Genomic DNA, 21,265 nt, shown 5'->3' with positions numbered 1-21,265 from the left:
ACATGATGTTGAAGTAGGAGATTCGTTTCCGATTAAACAACATGCCTACAGAGTTAATCCAGAAAAACGTGCACGCTTGCAGAAGCAGGTGGACTACATGTTGGGCCACGGTATTGCTGAACCCAGCTGTAGTCCCTGGAGTTCTCCCTGTCTGCTGGCTATGAAATCTGATGGTTCAGACCGGTTCTGTACAGACTTTAGGAAAGTGAATGGAGTCACTAGGCCTGATTGTTATCCTCTTCCCCGAGTTGAGGATTGTGTGGATAATGTTGGCGGTGCCAAGTATGTAACCAAACTTGACCTGTTAAAGGGATATTGGCAGGTGCCACTGACTCCTCGGGCGAAAGAAATTTCTGCTTTTGTGACTCCAGACGCTTTCCTTCAGTACACTGTGATGCCGTTTGGCATGCGTAATGCGCCAGCAACTTTTCAGCGGCTGGTGAATATTGTGTTGTCTGGTCTTTCTGGTTGTGAGGCATATTTGGACGACATTGTTGTGTATTCTGGGTCCTGGGACGAGCACATTCAGCAGCTGTATTCTGTGTTTGGGCGTTTGCGTGACGCCAATCTTACTTTAAACCTTGATAAGTGCGAGTTTGGCCAGGCGACAGTGACCTATTTGGGCAAAGTGGTTGGTCGGGGCCAAGTCAGGCCGGTGCACTCCAAGGTGGAGGCTATTCTTTCTTTCCCTGTCCCTCGTTCACGGCGGGAATTGCGCCGGTTTCTGGGGATGGCGGGCTACTACCGTAGTTTTTGTAAGAACTTTTCTGCGGTAGCTGCTTCCCTCACTGACTTGTTGAGCCCGAAGGTGTGTTTTCGCTGGACTGAGGGCTGTCAGCTTGCTTTTGACTGTATTAAGGCTTTGTTGACTACGGCCCCAGTCCTGTCTGCCCCTGTGTTTGATCGTCCATTTAAACTGTCTGTTGATGCCAGTGATGCGGGTGCGGGTGCTGTTCTGCTTCAGGAGGGGGGGGACGGGGTTGAACATCCCGTCTCTTACTTCTCCAAGAAGTTCAACAAACACCAGCGCGTGTACTCTACTATTGAGAAGGAGGCATTGGCCTTGGTCCTGGCGCTGAGCCACTTTGAAGTTTATGTGGGTTCCGCGAGTTCGCCAACTGTTGTGTATACGGACCACAATCCTTTAGTTTTTGTGAATCAGATGCGGAACACTAACCAGAGGTTAATGCGCTGGGCGCTCTTCCTGCAGTCCTTTAACGTGGTCATTCGGCATGTGAAGGGGCGGGACAACGTCCTGGCCGACACGTTGTCACGGTGTTAGGTCTTGTGAATGTGTTGTTTTTTTTTCCTTCCTCCCTGGTCTTCACGTTTGCCCCCGGCTATTCACAAGCTCTGGGTGGGGGTGTTACGTGTGGCCAGGAGGTGGGGCTCTGTGTGAGAATGTGTGTGTGTTTGTGCCTCTCTCCACCTTTCTCTCTCTCTCCACGCAGCCAGTCCTCAGGTGAGACTCATCACCTCGTCAGCTGGAGCTGACTTAAGGAGGCTGTGAATTTCTTTCTCGCTCTCTATTCTTCCATGCAGGTGAACGGGTGAGGAGACCGAGGCTCCGGTTTCCCCCATGCCGGAAGTCCTTTTGAGCTTTTGTTATGTTGGTAGTTGGTTCGGGGGTTCCCGGTAGTCCTGTTTTCGGATAACCTTTTTCTTTCATTTAGGTAGTGGGTTATTTAGGCAGACTTAGTTCGGGGGTGAACACTGACTTCGACGGCCGATGGCTGGCTCAGTGTTCCCCTCTCTTTTGTTTGTTTCGGCCGGGAACCTCCAACCCTTTTGGTTTGTTGCCTTTCTAAATATTTGTTTGTTTCAACCAATAAACATTTGTTATTATTTAGTGGCAACAGTTGTTTCTGATTCTTTATTTGATGTGTTCCGGGCCTCACGAGCCATTTCTTATAGGTCCGTAACAGTCAATGAAGATAATTATTCTTGATGAAAGCTGACCCATTATTAGACCAACTGCTGCTTCAGGAGACCAACATGCATGTGATGATTTCATTTATGTGGAAGCAACTGTGTGTATGTGTGCAAGTGCTGAGTGCAGGGAAAATGTAACCGAACGTGTGTGAGTGATGTGTATGCGCGAGTGCTGGTGCCCAACTGACAGCAGGGTGATAGTGGAGGTGTGGTTACAGGCCTCACAGTTTCTGTGATGTGCTCTGACACACAGATGGCAGCTGACACAACACAGATAGACTCTGTCCTCTCGCGCCAACTCGTCCTCCTCAAAAGTGGATGTTCCCTCTCTCATGTGCCTGTATCTTTGTCCTGCCTTCACATTGAAATGAAAGCAAAAAATACAAGCATTGCTCTCCTTTCCATATATTTTTTTCTCCTTCTTGACCCTGTCCACCATTTCTCCATCCTTTACACCTTGCCCTCTTGCCCAGGTGTGAGTTAATAATTTTGGACTAGATACAAATGCAGAGCAACAATTTGTTGGAAAAATGAAAGTTCAGCAGATGATTTCAACTTATTTTTTTTTAAGCATAGAGCAGTTTAGGTCAGGCTGTTGAGATTTCCCCCCGTGCCGCTGCTAATGAACATTCTTGGTAAACACTAGAAATGTTAATTTAAGCAAACGATGCCTATATTTGTGTGCAAATTGTTTTGCGTGCCCTCCAGGCCATGGCTGATTCACACAGTAGCCTTGTTTTCCTCGGGCCCATCACGACCTCTCAGTTCATTACTTCTGACAGGAGGCAGAAGGCTAATGAGGGATGGATTCACTCACATTCCCGGTCTCTTCTTGTGCTTGTTCCAGTGACAATATAGAGAAATGACAAAACAGACATGGGACTGCATGCAAGTGTCTCAATATATTGATGTTTTCTGATGTAATGAGATCTGACTCCAGATGAGAGAGGTGGCAAACTTGCGATTTAAAGGGGAATTCCCGTATTTCTCAACCCGGGAAATACGGGAAAAAAATACGGGTAAAAAATACGGGAAAAACTCCTCAGTCGCTCTTCAATTTGTAAGAGCTCTTCGTCCCTCTACTCGGACTCAAAACAAGTAGAGAAGACCATCGAAGTCAAATGCATGGTCAAATAGCATCAGAAAAGGATTCAGCCATTGTAGTTTCTCTCTGTAAAATCCTCCGTCCAACTTTCTCTCACTCACGGTTCCACCTCTGTCTTCCTGCAGCAACACAAGTCTCAAAAGACTAACTGTAAAGTCAGAGGTGACAGTGTTTATGCACAGATATCTTCACATATTTCAAGCCCAAACTTTTATACGGTAATAATATTTTATTTCACTGTGACTTTCTACAACACCAAAGAACAATCATAAATAGCACATAACATTATATTGTAATGATAAAAAGAGAACATCAAAACATCAAAGACAAGTCATTTCAAATCAAATATTGTCACCATATAGCCTAGATAACTCTGATTCACACTCCCACCACAGTGGGTGGCCACCCGCCACTATACCGAACAAAGAAGGAGAGGCTATCACATATCAGGGGTAATGAGAGATACAGTACCAAATGAGGATGAAGAAGTGAGATATTGAAAAACACAGTGGATTGACATTGGTTGCCACCCGCCAATAAACCGAACAAAAAAGGAGAAGGAGATATAACACAAAATCTCAAATCGAATCAAATAAGAAACGTTATGTATGGTGGACTGATCTCAACAGATGTGTTTGGAGTTTGTGATGAGAGGTAGCAGAGAGTTCCTGAGTTGTGGTACTGAGTGTATTTTTTGACATTAATTCATACTATAAATCAACAGAATAGAGAAAATTGTGTGAATTAAAAAAACTAAAAAAACTTAGTATGCCGCCATACAAGTTGCTCTGTGAAGCCGTACCTAGTGCTAAATACTAACATCAGCATGCTCATATGCTCAAAAGATACAAATATTGAACTTCTTCAGCATTTTGAGTTTGCAAATTAGCATAAGAGTATTTGCCAACAAGGACCACACATTAGGAATAGCTGAGGGCGATTGGAATGTCATTAGTTTTACAAGTATTTGTTCATGAATTATTCGATAAATTAACAATTTGACCTGCCAGTGGCGTCAGATGAAAGGCTGGTGGATCAGCGGGTGGCCGTAAATGTCTTCACCAAGCATCACGACAATCAAGCCAATCGTCCTAGAAACATTTCACTTAAAATCCTAAATGGCAGCCCCCACAGCTGTGACGATTAAAACCAAATGCGACATTTTCGATCTGGATGCAAACTGAAGATGTTCCTTGTTTTGCTTTTTTAAACAGATACCTTGTGTATCCGAGGGTTTGTGTGGACAGCGGAAACAGAATGCAGGGCAGACGGAGAGATGGCGTTCATGCGAGAGAGATAGCTAGCTGGGGTGTTGCGGGGATTAATGTGAATATGAAACTTAAGGGCATGAGTTGTTGCTTGATAGAATCTAGAGCATCAGCTCCTTTCTGCAGGCAATGTTACGCATTTTTTTTTACAAACTTGCTTAAATTGCATCCCAATACACACACTCACTTTTTAAAGGTTACGGTTTTGTTGTTGTTGTTTCTTATTGTGGGCCTAGGTGGGGTAGGCGTGACTAACAACTTAAATGAGTGCAGGAATTTTTAATATCCTATCGTAACAGGAACTTCCACTGCGTCAAGGCCTTTAATAGCTTTATGTGCACAATGCTGCAGCTATTGTCAGTGTCTGCATGCCATCGCTGTGTGGTTGTAACGGCTGCGTGATGCACTCCTCTGGCTCTTAATGGATCTTTTTGTCAGCATTGAGATGCATAGAGCCCGATTGGTTCTGTTATCTGATCAAGAGGTGTGTGTGTGTGCGTGTGCGTGTGCGTGCGTGTGTGTGCGTGTGCGTGTGTGTGTGTGTGTTTACTCTCCTCCCTCTGACTCCCCACCCTCGTTACTCACTCCATATACGCTGTAGTCTGTATCTCAGGGGAAATGGATATGTGTCAGTATTTCAAACACTGTCAGCCCATCAAACCCAGTTTATCGTGTGAGTGTGTCAGCGTATGTGTGTGTGTGTGTGTTAGAGGAGAGAGATATGAAGATAAGTGTGGTTCATCATCCACAATCCCTTGCAGCTAACCTTATTAGTGAATTGGTGGAGATGTGGAAGGATCCTTGTATGGATTGCATCATCACAGTAAATAGCCTTAATAATATATATATATATATATATATATATATATATATATATATATATGTATGCAATACAGACAACTGGTGCGCTATATAGTACATGGTGGTATTTGAGGTCAGCTTAAAAAGGAACGCATTGTTCATCAATTTCCTTCCATTCGTGCAGGGCATTGTAATCGTAGACTAATGATGACCACATGACTGCTCCTTGAAAGTGAAGCCAAAGCATAATTGTTGGCACCTAGTGGCTGGCTGCAGTATAGGTTATAAACAATTATTTTATCTCTTTTTAGGTATTTGTTATCACTCTTGATGTTTGATTTTACTTGGTTATTTTAAGATTTAAATACAGGGTGAAGTGTTATGATTGACAACTTAGACTGACTCACGGAGGAAGAAGATGCAGCTCTTCCAACTTAATACACAGTTTAAATTTGATTAAAGCAATGTGCTGAATATCTTATTCATATGTTTTACAATTACTTCTCTTTGCTGTAGCAAGCTGCTCCATCGCGGCTGCGTCATAAACAGAAAAACAAGACACACACATTAGGACTTAGACAAACATGCAACTTAGCAAATCTAGCGGAATGCTGCATAATGCTTGCGTCTTTACTGCATCCATTAACTTTTATGGTCTGTGACCCAGATGTATATTTCCAAGTTGATGTTATGGAGAGAGGGCCCCGGGATAATATGTGTATATGTGCCACATTTTCTGAGCTCAGCTTGATGACATCATCACTGAGTGACTTATTCTTCGGTGGTGAAGCTCTCGCTCAAACACGTACCATTTTGTTCTTGAAAAGGAAAACAGGGCAGCGTATTTTTGGTTTCCTGCTGTGGTCTTCTTGACTCTCTTGTCTTCCTCCTTTGCTTTTTGGAGATGAAGAATAACAACTATTTTTAGAAAGTTGAATCTTAAATAATTTCTCGAGAAAGATAAAGAGCTAAGTGATCTCCCAGCAAAGTCAAACGACCCCGATGGCAAAGGTGCAGGACATCAGGTGACTTGCTACTTCATAATGGATCACGTGCACCATGTTGCAACAGGGTAGACAGAGCGGGACATTGCCTGGGGCCTGAGGTGAGAAGGGCCCTCTTAGAATGGATGATAATGTTTGTCCACAGAAACGACAATTATGTGAGAAGCCCCTTAAATTCTATTATCGGCTATTTACACGAGAGACTGCAATAAAAAAAGCCAAATGAGGCCTCATGCCAACAGCTTTGTAATTTCTGAGGTTTTGTTGAAAACTAGAATGTCTAAATGTGTGTGTAAGATGGGCCTGGGATGGTGGGGGTGGTTTGATCTCCCTTATTTGCTATCTTTGCTGCATTTTTTTTATAATGTGATTCCAGCAGAATCATTTGAAGATCGGAATGATGTGATCTGGTATCATGTTTTTCATGGGTAATCTTTTGGTTTTATGTTTTTATAAAGGAGGAGAAGTAAATGTTTTTTTTTCTGGGGTATCAAATTTGGTATCTTGACATCCCTAGTAAGTTGAAAACGTCCATCCAAAATTCTCTCACGTGTGCTTTTCCTGATGGGCGAGTGAAGAGGAAAGCACAGAGATGGTGCTCTTCTTTACCAGTACGATGACGTTTACATCTCTGCACAAGGATGTTTTTCTTTATCCAGATTACACACTCAGAGGAAAATATGTTTATCAGTCTGGACTGTATCTTTCATTCGAAATCTCTATCTCTCTCTCCCTCTCTCCCTCTCTCCCTCCCTCCTTGTCCAAACGGTCTTCCTGCCTTTCTTCCTTTCTGTCTCTCTCTCTGTCACGACACTGAAGCACACACTCATTGTTTGTTCTGTTGTAATCCTGCAGCAGCATTTTCCGGATGATTGTCCCCGCATGGTAAAACAAGCCCTGTCAGGAGCTACAGCCGATTACATGGCTTCATGCAGAGATCAGTCCTTGTGTATAAACACTGAAGAAGGAGAGGAAGGAAAAATAAACAATCGCTGCAGCGCAACATGTTGACGGATAAACTCCTACACTGTCTTAGTGGCAACAAGGAAAAAGCTCTGTCTGCCTTTCCTGTATGACGGAGAGATTCAGAGGAAAAGGAGGAGAGATTTCGTATTTGTTTTTGTAATGAATGCAGTATTTTCCTTCTTCTCTCTCTCTCTCTCTCTCTCTCTCTCTCTCTCTCTCTCTCTCTCTCTCTCTCTCTCTCTCTCATCTGCCATGGAGACATTATTGAACAATACGCTCCCACTCGGAGAATCATTTTAGTGTCAGTTCTAATGTCACGGTTCATGTTAAAAGCTTGATGGTGAATCAGTCATGTAATGAAGTTAATCAGATTTGTGACCTCTGAGACAGCCGCAGACGTCGACTTTCCTCTGAACTGCACTTGTTCGCTTTCATCAAAAACTCCTGACCCATTTGACGGCTCGGTAGCGGTGCCGTGTTTACATTAATGGCCCCTTAAAACTGCTCCTCTTGATCCGCAGCTCGCTAAAAGACAGGGGGGGGTCTCACTTTAGCAAGCCATTATCTGACAAAGTTAGACTGGCTGTGGTGGTTCGGGCTTATTTTACATATTCGTCTGTGCTTCTCTCAAGACAGTGAAGAGGGCGGAATCCGATTCAGGTCATTTGAGCCGCACAAAGTCCTAAGAGAAGATTACCTTTGATTTGTAGGGGGTTGAATGTTTAAGTTAATTTTAAAGCTTCACAACCTGTGAACACAATAATGACGTATTATTGCCCTTGTGAACCTGCGAGATTAACAAACAACGGCTTATTTACACATTCAGCTGACACTGATCATCTAAATTATCAGTATCCGTCTAGTTTCAGCTTTGTTCCTGGTAACTGATGGACTGTTTGGCTCTGTAGCAGCTAAGTGCTCTACTGTGGCCCCGGCATTAACATTCACTCTAACCTAAGTGGTCAGCTCTAGGTCTATCTGTTCACACCTGGTATTAAAATACATCCGTCTCCTGTGACCACTTGGGATTGGATCACACTTCCCTTCTCTACATGCAAACTAGAAGGGCACTCTGAGAGAGGATACCTCCGACAAGGCTAGTGCCATATCTCGCCATATTAGTGAAAAACATCCAGGATCCATCCCCTTAATCTACCTGCCTTAGTCAGTGTTTATATTACAGAGGAGTAGCTGTGTTCACCGGCTAGATGCTAATGTGCCCGTTGGCTGTTTTGGTGATTTCAAAATTTGCACTCAAAGCAACACTCTGTCCATTTGACTAAGCAACAGCGCCCTCTGCAGCCACATGACGTGTTCGATTCTGTTGGGCTCCTAGTCTGAGCGATGAAATGCTTTTCATGTAGAGAAAAGTCAGAGTCTAACAATCTGTTGACCGGAGCGCTGATGGTGCCGTCCGGCTCACTGAGACTCAACTGAGCGAGGGATATTACCCTTGAGCCACCGGCTTTATGAACAAAAAGATTTACAGCTGAAACAAATTCACCAAACTCTTTCAGAATTCTTCATATTTTGAAAGTTTCCTCTGTGAATATAGATGTTAAACGCTGGTTTTAATGACTTCTCAGTCTCAGCGTTTCTCTCGGGCCTGATTCCGACAATTTAGGCTGCGACCATCAGTTACACACTTCTCACCGGAGATTTTACCTGATCACCGAAGTTGCAGAGAGCAGAAGAACAGGTGTTCAGGGGGAGGAAAGGGAATGAGAGCAGCTCCACTATTTTTAAGTAACTAAACCATCAAACTAATTGTGGTGCTGCCATTTTTAGATAAAAAAAAAAAGAAGTTTCATAGTGTTTCTTTAAAAGCATCTGCTTTAAAGTCGATGAGAGAAGTGCGATTGAGCCCAAACGCTGAAATGAGCTGAGGAAAATGTATTGCAGTTGTCTTTTCAATCAAGTTTTTAGAGAAAACATAAGATTGGAAAACCACATGACAAGATCTGAGTGATGTGATGTGTCGATGTGATTTTAGTCTTTCTTGTCTTTAATCTATTTTCCTCATGGCCGCTTGCTGCTTGCCGTAGTTCCTTTTGGCCTCATGTCTTAGCCCCTAATCAGCTTCACTCCGCGCTGTCTGACCCTCACAGCTCTTCACCTCCACTGGTGTGGTCTGAGGGGTAATTACATCTGCCAGAGAATGAGACATGTGTTAGTCCTTCTATATCAGCAGGGCTCAGTTACGTGTGTGTGTGTGTGTGTGTGTGTGTGTGTGTGTGTGTGTGTTCTTGTTTTCGAGATGCTACTTGGCACACTGAGTGTCCAGAGTCCACCTTTTCCCAGAGTGTCTTCTTTGTCTCTTTCTCAGACTGCCAGTCAATTTAAACCCTTCGCATTGGCCGCTGTTGCCAAGGACATGATCAGACCCCTGAAGCATATATTCCCGATGGCTAATTCGCTCGCGTCCTCTTGCGCTTCATCTCGCGGCCTTGTCACAGGAAGCTGGATTCAGCCGGTGCTTCCAGGTGTTATTTAAATTCAGCCTAACTTTTAGAAAAAAGGAGCTGAAGCAGTGAAACATCTGCAGATGGAAAGAAATATCTTTCCACACATGTAAGTCTTTTGAATGAGTGCTTTGTGAAGAAGTGAAGTATATGAAAGTAACAGGAGCAGACACCTGAAGACGTCCATTGACCTCTGTGGGGAAATCACACTTTGCCTAAAAAGTGTGTGTGTGTGTGGGGGGGGGGGGTCCTCGTTTCTTAAATGTTTGAAGTGTAAGGTTTCTTCTCCCGGGGAACGCGTGGGTTTTCATGTAAAGGTGTTTTTTTCTTTTATAACAAAGAGACAACCTTGAAGGCGGCTTGCTGTTGTCTGAATGGATGTGTGTGTTGTAATCACAGATCCTGGATCCATTTGCGTCTCTTTAATGAAGCCCACTCCAGCTGGAAGGCTGTCGGCGTGGCTGCTTTGATCAGTGGCCCGTGGACACAAGATTGCGCCGCTAACACACTGCGCTAATGGAGCCACAGGGCAAAAGAAACACACACAAACACATGTCTGAACACTCGCAAATGCAAATGCGAGAAATAAACACATAAGCACGCCCACACCTTCCACTTCTGACAAGGGCACGGCCCTGAGATCCAGCATCTTCTTGTCATGCAGCCCATTGTGTCGGGGCCCTTTCATCTGTCTGTTTGTGCCAGTTCGGGTCGGTGGAGTTTTCCGGCGCAGCGTTGAAGTCTCTGCCAGGGGGGGGGGGGGGGGCTCACCGAGGAAGGTCCAGAGCTCGGCATTGACACACAACCCAGCTCTAGAGAGTAATGGCTTGCAGCTCCCAACATATGTTGCTTTGGGTAATTGCTTTAATTGCTGTCATTGTATGTAATGGTCGGCCTTTTTCATCTTCCCTGGTGGTGTAGGCATTCTGCTAATTACATCTGTCAGGCCTGCAGCTAAAACCAGCATTTCTCTGCGAATTCAGACCAGTGGGAACAAAAAAATCGGAATTTTTCTGTACACTGTTGGTGTGCGGGTGTGTATAAATGAGACGGCATCCTATCAAAATCATTTACAAACTCCTTGTGTGGATCTTTTTTACGTAAGTGGGGTCATTATATCAGTCACGTATGAACCCTCGATGTGGATCTTATCTCATTTATCACGATTTAAGATGATTTCTTTCTCCTTTTTTCAAACCCACAAAAAGCAGCTTGACCACTTTCACATTGCCGGTAGAGGAGTTTGGTTTTCTTTGTTGTGAGTCAGGGCCGTCATCACGGACACTGTGAAGCTCTCTCAACTCGCTGTCTTGCCATTGTTGCATTTTGCTCCACACAAAGAAAAAAATTGACGTTGCGCGTTGTCAAGGACAAATGTTATGGCTATTTACACGGCAACGCCCGGAAGTTCAATGCGAATGATAAGGGCGCATAAAAAAAAAATGAAATAAAGATCGTTCATCCGGGTGTTCTCATAGATCGGGGCCAGAGCCAATAAAAAACCTGGCTCTACCACAGAGTCCATTGACCTGGGAGTGAATGCCAAATGTATTCATTCCTATTGCAAACAAAAGCCCACTATACCTTGGATTAAATACTATATTTAGAAGCACTTACTTATAGCACTTTGTAGATTGGCTTTCTTGAAGAAAATTGTACTTGCTGCTTGATTCTTGTTGTTCTGGGTTTGTACCCTCATTGTTGAGTGCACTTATTATAAGTCGTGTCTATATAAAAGTGTCACCCCTAAACCCTAAACCCTAACCCTAATGAAATGCAATGTAATATAAAAAAGCCAGATGTTATGTTTGTTTTTTTTTTTGACCAGTGGAGACTGTCAAAACTTTTCAAGATGAAAGTGACTCTGCTTGTGTACAAAAACTCAAAATATCTAAAAAATGTTCATTCTTATTTCTCTTCTCTCTAGGTACGACACCATCACCAACCAATGGGAAACCGTGTCTCCCCTGCCGAAGCCGGTCCACTCTGCGGCGGCCACCGTGTGCGGAGGAAAGGTGTACGTGTTTGGCGGCGTGAACGAGGCGGGGCGCTCGGCCGGTGTCCTCCAGTCCTACGTGCCGCAGAGCAACACCTGGAGCTTCATCGAATCGCCCATGATCGGTAAGAGGGGCGGCGGCGCCCGCTGCTTATGTCGCACATTCACAAGAGCTCTCGTTCACACGCAAGCTTCAGCACAAAGTGAAGACAAGCTATGTCCTGGGGGGGGGGGGGGGGGGGGTGTTGCGATTGTTGCCGTCACCTTTTGTTTCCTCACAAAGCTGTTGTTTCCTATTCAAAGTGCTGTGGATGTGGATGTGGTTCGATAATCCCAATTGTTCGGTTTGGTTTCTTTTTCCCCCTGACTTCACATTTTCCATTTGAGAGCAAACAATCCACACGCTTCTTAATTGGCTCTCCTCTAACACATCAGAAAGAACAGGAACGTTGACGCTTGGTTGTAAATAGCGATGTAACAGCTGAATTAGAAAAGTTACATATAACTCTAACCACTCATTGACATGCATTCCTTTAGTATGTGGTCACTGACATCTTTATGTCTTTAGAGAACAACGAGTTGTCGTTGAGCCTCCATCATGGTTTCCCGGTTCCCTAGCAACAGGGTTGTGTCAACTCTACCCACTTACACATCATCTCATGTACTTGACTCCTCTGGTTGAAACCATTAACTGCTGATTGCCATTTGAAGGCAACTTATTGTCACACAGTATATGAATGTCTAAGTATCTATAGTAAGTGATTCATGTTGCCTCTGCACTTCATGCACTGGAAAAAACCCTCACAGTTTCTTTAGAGCTGCTTTCTGTACATGCACTGAATTATGGGAGAACACAAATGTTCTAAAATGGTCCGGAAAAAGTCCACGAGTGAGCCCATGTGAGAATACTGCGGGGAATCATCAGAAAATTCACAGTGAGCGAGTGGATGACTTCATGACCGATCCCCAAAAATATGGAAAAAAAACACCAAAAATAAAAGAAGGATGAATAATACAAGACCGAGAAGCAGACAACACAGACGAAGATATCAACTTGGAAAAGCGAACGAAATGAATACCTGAATGTTCCGAGCATGTTCCTGTTGTTATGAATGTAACTGAGGCGCTGTGATCTTCATATGGGAAATTCGATTACATATACGTGAAAACGGCTTTTAACTAGGGTCGTTACCTTTTGAAAATATGCAACCCATACATGCCACCCCCTCCCATCGGCTCTCTCTTCATGAAGCCTTCTTGAAGACGACTTTTCCGCGATTCGCTTGCTATTTTCTGGATTTCGTCTCTGCTTCAGTGGCGTACGTCTCTCTGGCTGAAAACTCCAGTGGTGTCCAGAGAGAGCAGGGGCAGGCAGGTCAGTTAGTGACACACAGGATCACCAGCCAATATAGAGGATATAGAATATTGGAAACCCACAGTAGCGTCAGTATTACCACAGTTTTAACATGTTAGTTGTCGAACTGATAAGTGTAAAGTTATTAAACCTGCTGCCACATTCCAGTCGAGGCCACCGGGGGACCGTGAAGGACGCTGCACCAGAAGGGAACCCTTTAACCAAGCTGCCATAACTCAAGGTAGCAGGAAAAACGCTCAGTGAGCAGCTGTGTTTGCTGTGGAAAGATCCGGAAATATGTCCTTGTGAGATGCAGCACAGGGACGATGAGTGGGGATTTAAAAGAAACAACCCAAAAAACATAACCTGCTACTTCTCGTTTAATATTCGGGTCTGAAAAATGTGTTAGTCACACAAACAGATATGTGAGGTTTCAAATAAATTATTCTAAAGGAGGGTTTGACCTTTTGGGGAAAAATGCATTAATCTGCCTTATTTTGAAGAAATAAACAAGAAACATTCTCATATCTGTCTGTTAAACTAAAGGTTTTGCTTATTTTTAAACCCACTTGTTCAGCATATTTTTAAACAAACCCACTTGAATAAAATTTGTTAAAATAAAAAAGCTATTTTGTGAATAAAAAACACTTAATGACACTCAAAAGCCTGCAAGAACACTAGGGGTCTTGATTTTAGTCTTAAACATGGCGGCAGAAAGGGAGCACTCACATGTTGAAGAGACTGTTCAAAGGTTGAGTGGAAAGGGGGGAGAGGAGCTCAGAGAGGTTTTCAAGGGCCAGATCCTTTAGTACTTTAAAAACTCAGATTCAATCCTGACTTATCGCGAAGCCTGTGCAGTGATGCAAGTACACGTGAGATGCTGGGTCTAAAGTCAGGGGCATCTGGAGTCAGCATTCGAAGACGGATTGTCTCACAGCAGCTCAACGAGAATGTCCCATTCATAAGTCCCCTTCAAATGTGGCCCCTCATAATCCAGGAAGGACAAAGACTGTGTTTGAAATGTCAATTTTGCTTAGAAACCTTCCTAAGTGAATTGAACCAGACGTATTTCCTTAAGGGTTAGGAAAGGAGCTTCAATGCTTCCTAACTTATCTCCTTTAGCATAGGAAACATTGCTTTTCTGACACCATCCAGAACTGTATCCTCAAGTGGCCCCTGAAAGTGGAGGTGTTTGTGGGGGAAGGAGCCGGCGCCTGAATTTTGCCACAGCAGCCGTCTTCCTGGTTCCAGTTATAAAATGTTATAAAAATGTGTTATATCTTGTTTGTCTAATTTGCACACGAACAAAAATGCAAGATCAATAATTTACTGTTTTATATGGATCAATCTCTTGTGGTATTGATCTTCTCATCTACAAAAAAGCATATAAAGTCCTTTAATTCTGCAACAGGACTCATATTTTCAAAGCAGGATAAAAAAAAATTGTATATTTACTTACATTTAGATGAATTTTCTACGCAAATATAAATTGTTCATTTGAAACTGGATTACCACATTTAGGATGTTGGCACATGATGGACTCACGGGGAGGAGAGCTGCCTGAATGCCGCTCGCAGAAGAAGAGAGGCATTAGTGTCGAGAAGACACGGGGTCACAAATGAATTTCATTCCAATGTTTCCTGACACAAAGTCGTTCTCGTGTCATTAAAGCGTCGGCACGGAGGCACTTCCTGCAGCGCCGTGGCCCAGAAACCCGCTCTCTGTTATTAGTGGCCTTTTACAGACACACACCACTATGAGCAAAATGATGATTATGTAACGCGGGTGTTTGGGGTGAGAGCGGAATGGAATTAAAGGGCTGGCAGAGCAGCTGGCTGAGGAGAAATGAGAGGGAGAGAAACACACACACAACCACACAAAACCAAACACACACAAACCCAAAACTCTGCTTACCTCATATCAACCATACATCCCCCGGGGGCACAGGTACACAGCACATGAATTATGTAACGAGCCAGGAGGTTACTCCACGTGTGTGCGCACGCATTGTGTTTGTCTTTTATATATATATATATATATGTGTGTGTGTGTGTGTGTGTGTGTGTGACAGATGCAGACAGACACACCGTCATCCGTCAGGTTGTAGATGAGCCTGCATCTGACAGCCATCCAGCCAGGAGATAATGGACGGGTTTAGTGCTTCCTGCGAAATTGGGCCGGCGATGATTTTAGTGAGCGGGTGGGGAGCACTTCACGATCAACCCTCTGCCTCCCTCCATCACTCTCCCTCTCTGATCTCCCCGTTCATCTCTCTCTCTTTCTCTCACCCCGTCCCCTCTCTCGCCCTCTCTCTCTGTCTCACTCCCCCCCCCCCCCCCCCCCCCCCACACACACACACACACCTCGCCCCTCTGTCTCTCAGTGCTGTCTTATCGACTGACACAAATACAGCTGTGTGTACGTCTGTGTGTGGGCCTGTACGTGTGATTTCCGACTGCTTGGACCATCTCCCGCCTGGACTGCAAATGGGTTTCACAAACACATATCAGGACCGACCCCCCTCTCCCTCGCAGAGTGGAAAATATGATTACTCGTGCCGAAAATAGTCCAGAAGTCTATCGAGGAGCGCGGCGTCTCAACGGCGTTGTTCATCTCTACCGTCCTTTGTCTTCCACCTGTCTAGCGAGCGCCGTATGTGCTGGAACATGGAGCGTAATTCGAGCACCCGCACGTGCAGGAAACTATTTATGAAGCCTCATTGCTTCTCTCAGAAGGTCAACTCACTGCAGCTCACTCAAATTACCGAAATGCCAAAGTTTCCAGATATTTGTCTCTGGGATTTCTGCCTCCGCCCGACAACAATGGAGGTGAAAGGAATTTTGTTTGTACCGTGACATTAGAAAAGAGTCAGCCTGGCACATCTCTGAAAAAATGTCCTTGCTACGGCGAAGAAGCCGCAGACCTCTTTAATTTAGCATCTCTGTTGGCACTGCAACATAGATTAGGCAAATAGGACTTTGACAGGCCTTCCAAAAAACATTGCCCTCGAAAAATGTTTTGGTGGATTTGTATCGAAATCCTTGAACACGTATCTCATTTGATCGAAATTAGAAATACTTTAATCTCTTTATCTCTTTTTTACACACGCACAAACACACACATTTATATATATATATATATATATATATGGGATGGAAATGTTGGTCCACCTTCATTCAAACATATCTCGATGACAAGCTCACATAAAATACCGATCATGCTAAGCTTTAACACAAACAAGTGATTATGTTATAATGTATAATTGAATACTATTTTTAAAAATGAGCTACGTGGTGGCTCTTCAATAGTTGAGCTAAAGTGTATTGGTTGCCCCCTGGTGGTTGGCTGCAGTATAGTTTGTACACCCTGCCTCCTCCATGTTAGTGACAGGGACATGGAACCAAACTAAAAAGTTGAAGTAGGCGTCAAATACCTTTTTTCTGAAAGATGGTTTCTGTGTTTTTTTGGTGGGTAGGTTTGTTCAAGGGTGTATTATTCGTGTAGCTTGAGTTTTAATTAGTGATGCTAAAAAGAAATGTCATGATTGACTCGCTTAGAAAGTACAAGTGTCATTAAAAAACACTAAAAGGAGAATTCTTTTCTTTTCTTAATTTAGGTGAAGTGGCTCAATCAAAGCCGTTTACAATTATACATTTTCACACATCCTCTCTCACACACACACACACACAAACTCTGGCAGAACACCCGCCGACCCCCCCCCCCCCCCCCCCCCCCCCCAGTTCTCACCCAGCATGCTTCACCAGGTGACACAGGCCCTCCATTGACTTGTCGGCCCGGGGGACAGGAGAGTCTGAACGCCACGTCCAGATTGCTCCATCGGGAAATTGACTGGCGGGCAATTACTGGCGCCCATGACGTCGCAGCCAAATGGGGAAGAGCAATCGAGGGGGTGCTAATGGAGGAAGAGGAAGGGACAGAACAGGAGAGGTGGACAAGATGTTTCCATAGCTACCTAATTGGACCTTGCCCCCGCTCCCACGTTCGTTCTCTATCATAGCGAATAAAACACATCATCGTCTTCCTGCTCTTTTGGCCCCGTCCTTTCAAAGGCTGCTCTTATCCTCCTCGCACAACATAAAAGGACATTGTGTGAAATTGAAAAAAATAATAGTAAGTTGTCGCTGCCCCAATTACCTTGTTGTTATCTCATCTAAGCTTCTGGCAGCGAGAGGTGAAGGTTCTTTGTCCTATTTCTCCTACTCCCTCACGCTCTCTGCTGGGACGAGGGACACCCGAGAGGACAGCCTCCACCTTTTCCCCCATCTTTACTTTTTCTGTGGAGGGGGACGTCTTGTTAGATGTCTTGGTCCTGCACCAGGTGGGACCGCACGTTACTGTGTCGATGTTGTGCCGCGGCTCAGCGACAACGCCCGCTGTTTGGGAGTCTGTATCAGAGAGAGCAGTCAGTATCTAGATCTGCACAGTATTGGTTTGATGGGAGTTGCCTGTGATGTGTTTTTGTGTGACTGCGGTTGTGTGCTCCGGTTTTACAGCATCAGATATCTACTGTTATGATGCAGGAATCAGATAGGGAGGGATGTGAGGTGAACAACAAAGTGTTTGTTTAAACAGAGACCACAAATTTCATCATGGCTGTGTGTAAGCTTGTGTGTGCTTGTGTGTGTGTGTGTGTGCGTGTGTGTTTTCACTGGTTTGCTTGTCCTTGACCTCAGCCTGAGGGTCCGCAGACTGGGTGACTAAGCTGTTTTATCAGGGTGTGAGAGACTGTGTTAACTAGTGTTGCCCTGCAGGCGCAGCTGTATTTCTACCACTGTTAGAAACCTTGTTTCGTTTTCCATCTTTTTTTCCCTTCTCCTTCCCTTCAGTCATTCTTATGCAGAGTGTTCTCGGTTACCTGCATGAGTTTTCTGACCTCAGAGCAGCGAAGCCACCACAGGATGGATTGCGAGGGTTCGTGTTTGAATTAGAACGTTTTCAGCTAATGCAGATGATACGTGCACGCTCTCTGCTGCGTGTTGTTTCAGCAGAAACGGCTCGTTTTCTGCATCGGCAGAGACCGAAGGCCATGTGGTGGAGAGATCTCGAACCCCGACAGCATTCCTCCGAGGCTCGCTGGTTGAGAATGGGATTTACCTGCCTGGTGCTCCTCCAAGCCCTGTTGGTCCACGAGAGGGAGGGAGGGAAGGAGGGAGGTGGTGAGGGAGAGAGGGAGGGAGGGAGAGTGAGGGCCGGAGGGAGGGAAGGAGGTATGAAAAGATGGTGAGTTTCTTTGGGGGGGAAAAAAAGAAAGAATCCTTTGAGAGGATTGTGTTATTATTCTGCCTCAGGTGCCGAGCAGAGAGAAATGAGTGTTCTGTGTTTATGGGACCTAACAAAAAACACCATGTACACGAGCTTTCACTGAGAGACACACACACACAAACACATACAAACACACACACACACACACACACACACAGAAAGACTGGCAGCGGCATATCAATGGGATGAAGATGGGAAAAGAAAATAAACACGTCAGGCAGTTTGTGACGACCAGTTGAGAGAACAAAAAAGAAGCTGATGCATCCGATGGAAGTGACCATTAGATCTCAGTGTGTGGATCTGTGTGGTCAAAGAACACATGGAACAATCAAGTGAAGTCAGCAAACTGAGTTGGTTGGTCCACCGCTTTAGTGTAGACTAAAATATCTCAACACCTATTGGCTAGACTGACATTCTGTTCTGATATTCATGTTCCCAGGAGGATAAACCTCCTTTTACTCACTGACGCTAGGATTTATGACTTGGACGTTTGAATTATGTGTCCCTGCTCAGGAGGAATCACAATAACTTTGATGGGACATTACATTTTGTTCTCCCGCCATCAGTGGGACAAATTTGAATAAAGTATTGAGTTGAGTGAACAGACTGTATAAAGATGGACGACACATCTCCACTTTCTTTCACTATCTAGAAATGAAATATGTCCTGGATATGAACTCTGCCATCTTGCAATTATGACATTTGAACCAATTTTTAAAGCATCAAATAAATTAACATAACCAGATAAATGAAGACTTGAACATGCATCAGTTTGATGAGAACCATCTAGAAACTTTGACTTGACTTGCCGTTATAACCTATACTGCAGCCAGCCACCAGGGGGCTGTTGAGACACTTTGACTTCACTTTTGGGGAATGGTCATGTCGTCCGTCTTGATGCTAATTAGCAAGTGTTTGTATTTTATCACAACAAACCTAAGGGTTAACATTAAGCTTAACGTCGGTATGCTGGCATTGCCATCGGAAGCATGTTAGCACGCTGATGCTAAAGCTACTAGCCTGGCAGCGACTCCTCTCAGCAGCTGGGGTGGAGGCCTGGAAAAAGGGTTGAGGCGGTTCACTACACCAGAGGAGCGTTTGTGGGCCGGTGTCATCATTACCAGGGCATCGGACTTCACCCCTCCGGTCGCCCGTCTCCGATGAGGGATGTCCGTCGGCTGTGGCAGAAAACAGACGGCAGCTCGATGCTAAGTGAAGGTGCATTATTCATGCGCGGGTGTAAATTGGCCAGCTGCAGTCTGCCCGAGAGGAATCCCTCCGAGTTTGAAATGCACGTCCTCTTCCCGTAGAGCACGGCTGCTGCTCGCGGGCTGCGGGTTTCCAGTGGCATCGTTCCACACAAACCACTGGTTCATTTTGTTCCCCATCATCTATAATTCTTCCGCGGTGCTCCTTCAACGCCTCAGCACGATGCACTGTATCAGATTGAATTATACAGTATGCACAGTATGCAGTAGGCCACCTGTTCACTCATGTATTTGCAATATACATGCAGTGTTTTCCTCCTTTATTTATTTCGCCTATTCTCCCTCATTTCCCCCCCCCCCCTGGAATCTATGGAGGTGCCAGAGGTTGTAATGCAATTGTGAATCATTGGGACTTAGGTAACTCTTCTATTGCCGCCCTACCCAAACACATTCAGGAGCAGAACCCAATAAAGCCGCGGTGATTTATGAACTGTGCTTTTTTACCGGTTTCGCCATCTATTCCGTTTTCTCTCTCGCCAAGCAATCTTGTGAATGGCACATCTGTAAAGTGATAAGGAGAATGTTGATGAAGATTTTTTGCATCCGGCCGGGGGGGGAAACCGCGGGCAGACGAATAGGGGGAAGAAAATAAATTGAGACCATTACACTGAATGGAAATTTTTCTGCTGTTTGAGAGAACGGTGTGCAAACAATGGTTGTGTTTTAACAAAAAGCTCTCCTCTCCTCGCCTCTCTCCCCCCCCCCCCCCATCCCCCCCCCTCTGTCTTCCTCTTGTATCTCTAGATAACAAATACGCCCCTGCAGTGAGCTTAAATGGCTTTATATTCATCCTGGGAGGAGCCTATGCTCGAGCTACCACTATCTATGACCCAGACAAAGGCAACATCAAGGCTGGTCCCAACATGAATCACTCTCGGCAGTTCTGCAGGTAAGAGATTATTAATGCAGCAGCGCCACCTGTAAGTTAAATCCCCAGAGTGGATTTTTTTTTTTTTCTTTTCTTTTCTTTTCTTAATATCGAATTCCAGGTCTGTCTTGTGCGAAGCTTCAAAAACACGGAAATTATTTTCTTGGCACAAGCTTAAAAAGATAAAACGCACACTGATCAGTCAGTCGTCGTGTTACAACACGGGGCTAACGGCTGCACAGGGAGACAATATTCAGGCCGGCTAATTAAAGTTGCTACAAATCCAGTTGTGCGTCTGACAATTATTCTAACATGATGCATTTTTCGTTTTTGAAATTTCTCCCTCGGTACAAAAATTGCTTTCCAATTCATGGGCTTGAATTTAATTTTTTCAATTTGCATGGCTGTGAGAGACAAGATGCATCTGATCAAAAAGATTTAATTGACTTTCCCTTTTAATTTCCCTGTTTTACCCTGAGTTATATTGTTTATGTATTTACCTGCAGTTAGGTGGGTAAAGTGCTTGTGTTCTTAAAAGAGCAGGAAACTGCAGAATGCATCTGAAGCTCTAATAGAATTTGTGGACACCTAATGGCTGATAAGGGCCGATAACTGAAAATTAACAACAATGGGATGGTGTTCTAACATCCCTGTCAGCTCGAGCCACTGAGGTGTGCTGCCTGCTGGATAATGAACCCAGTTTTCTACATTCCAGGCGCTTTTTTTTTCTGCAGAGGCAAAGAAAAGAAGGGAGGAGAGAAAAAGGAGTAGAAAGAGAAAAGTCTGAGATGCAGTCGGGAAGCAATTACAGCCGGTGATCTTATGTGCCCAATGCATATCATAAATCACGTTGTCAGAGTTATTGATAAGCTGCAGCCGACCACGCCAGGCAGCTGTTCTGCTACATTTAACTAAGTCTGACACAACAGAGGAAAAGATGTGTGTGTGTGGGGGGGGG

At 44.5% G+C, this 21,265-nt stretch overlaps 1 protein-coding gene across 2 annotated transcripts in view; it reads left to right on the top strand.

The window, feature by feature from the left end:
• The window catches only part of LOC133973546 (kelch-like protein 29), a 232,074-nt gene that overhangs the window by 207,726 nt on the left and 3,083 nt on the right, over positions 1 to 21,265 (top strand). For both annotated transcript variants that reach the window (XM_062411479.1, XM_062411480.1), the window contains exons 13-14: positions 11,466 to 11,659; positions 20,184 to 20,328. In XM_062411479.1, coding sequence (XP_062267463.1) covers positions 11,466 to 11,659; positions 20,184 to 20,328 — 339 coding nt within the window. The remainder of the gene's footprint in view (positions 1 to 11,465; positions 11,660 to 20,183; positions 20,329 to 21,265) is intronic.

Source organism: Platichthys flesus, chromosome 18, assembly GCF_949316205.1.
Source record: "Platichthys flesus chromosome 18, fPlaFle2.1, whole genome shotgun sequence".
In the NCBI taxonomy this organism is placed as follows: domain Eukaryota; kingdom Metazoa; phylum Chordata; class Actinopteri; order Pleuronectiformes; family Pleuronectidae; genus Platichthys; species Platichthys flesus.
This window is presented reverse-complemented; position numbering and strand designations above follow the sequence as displayed.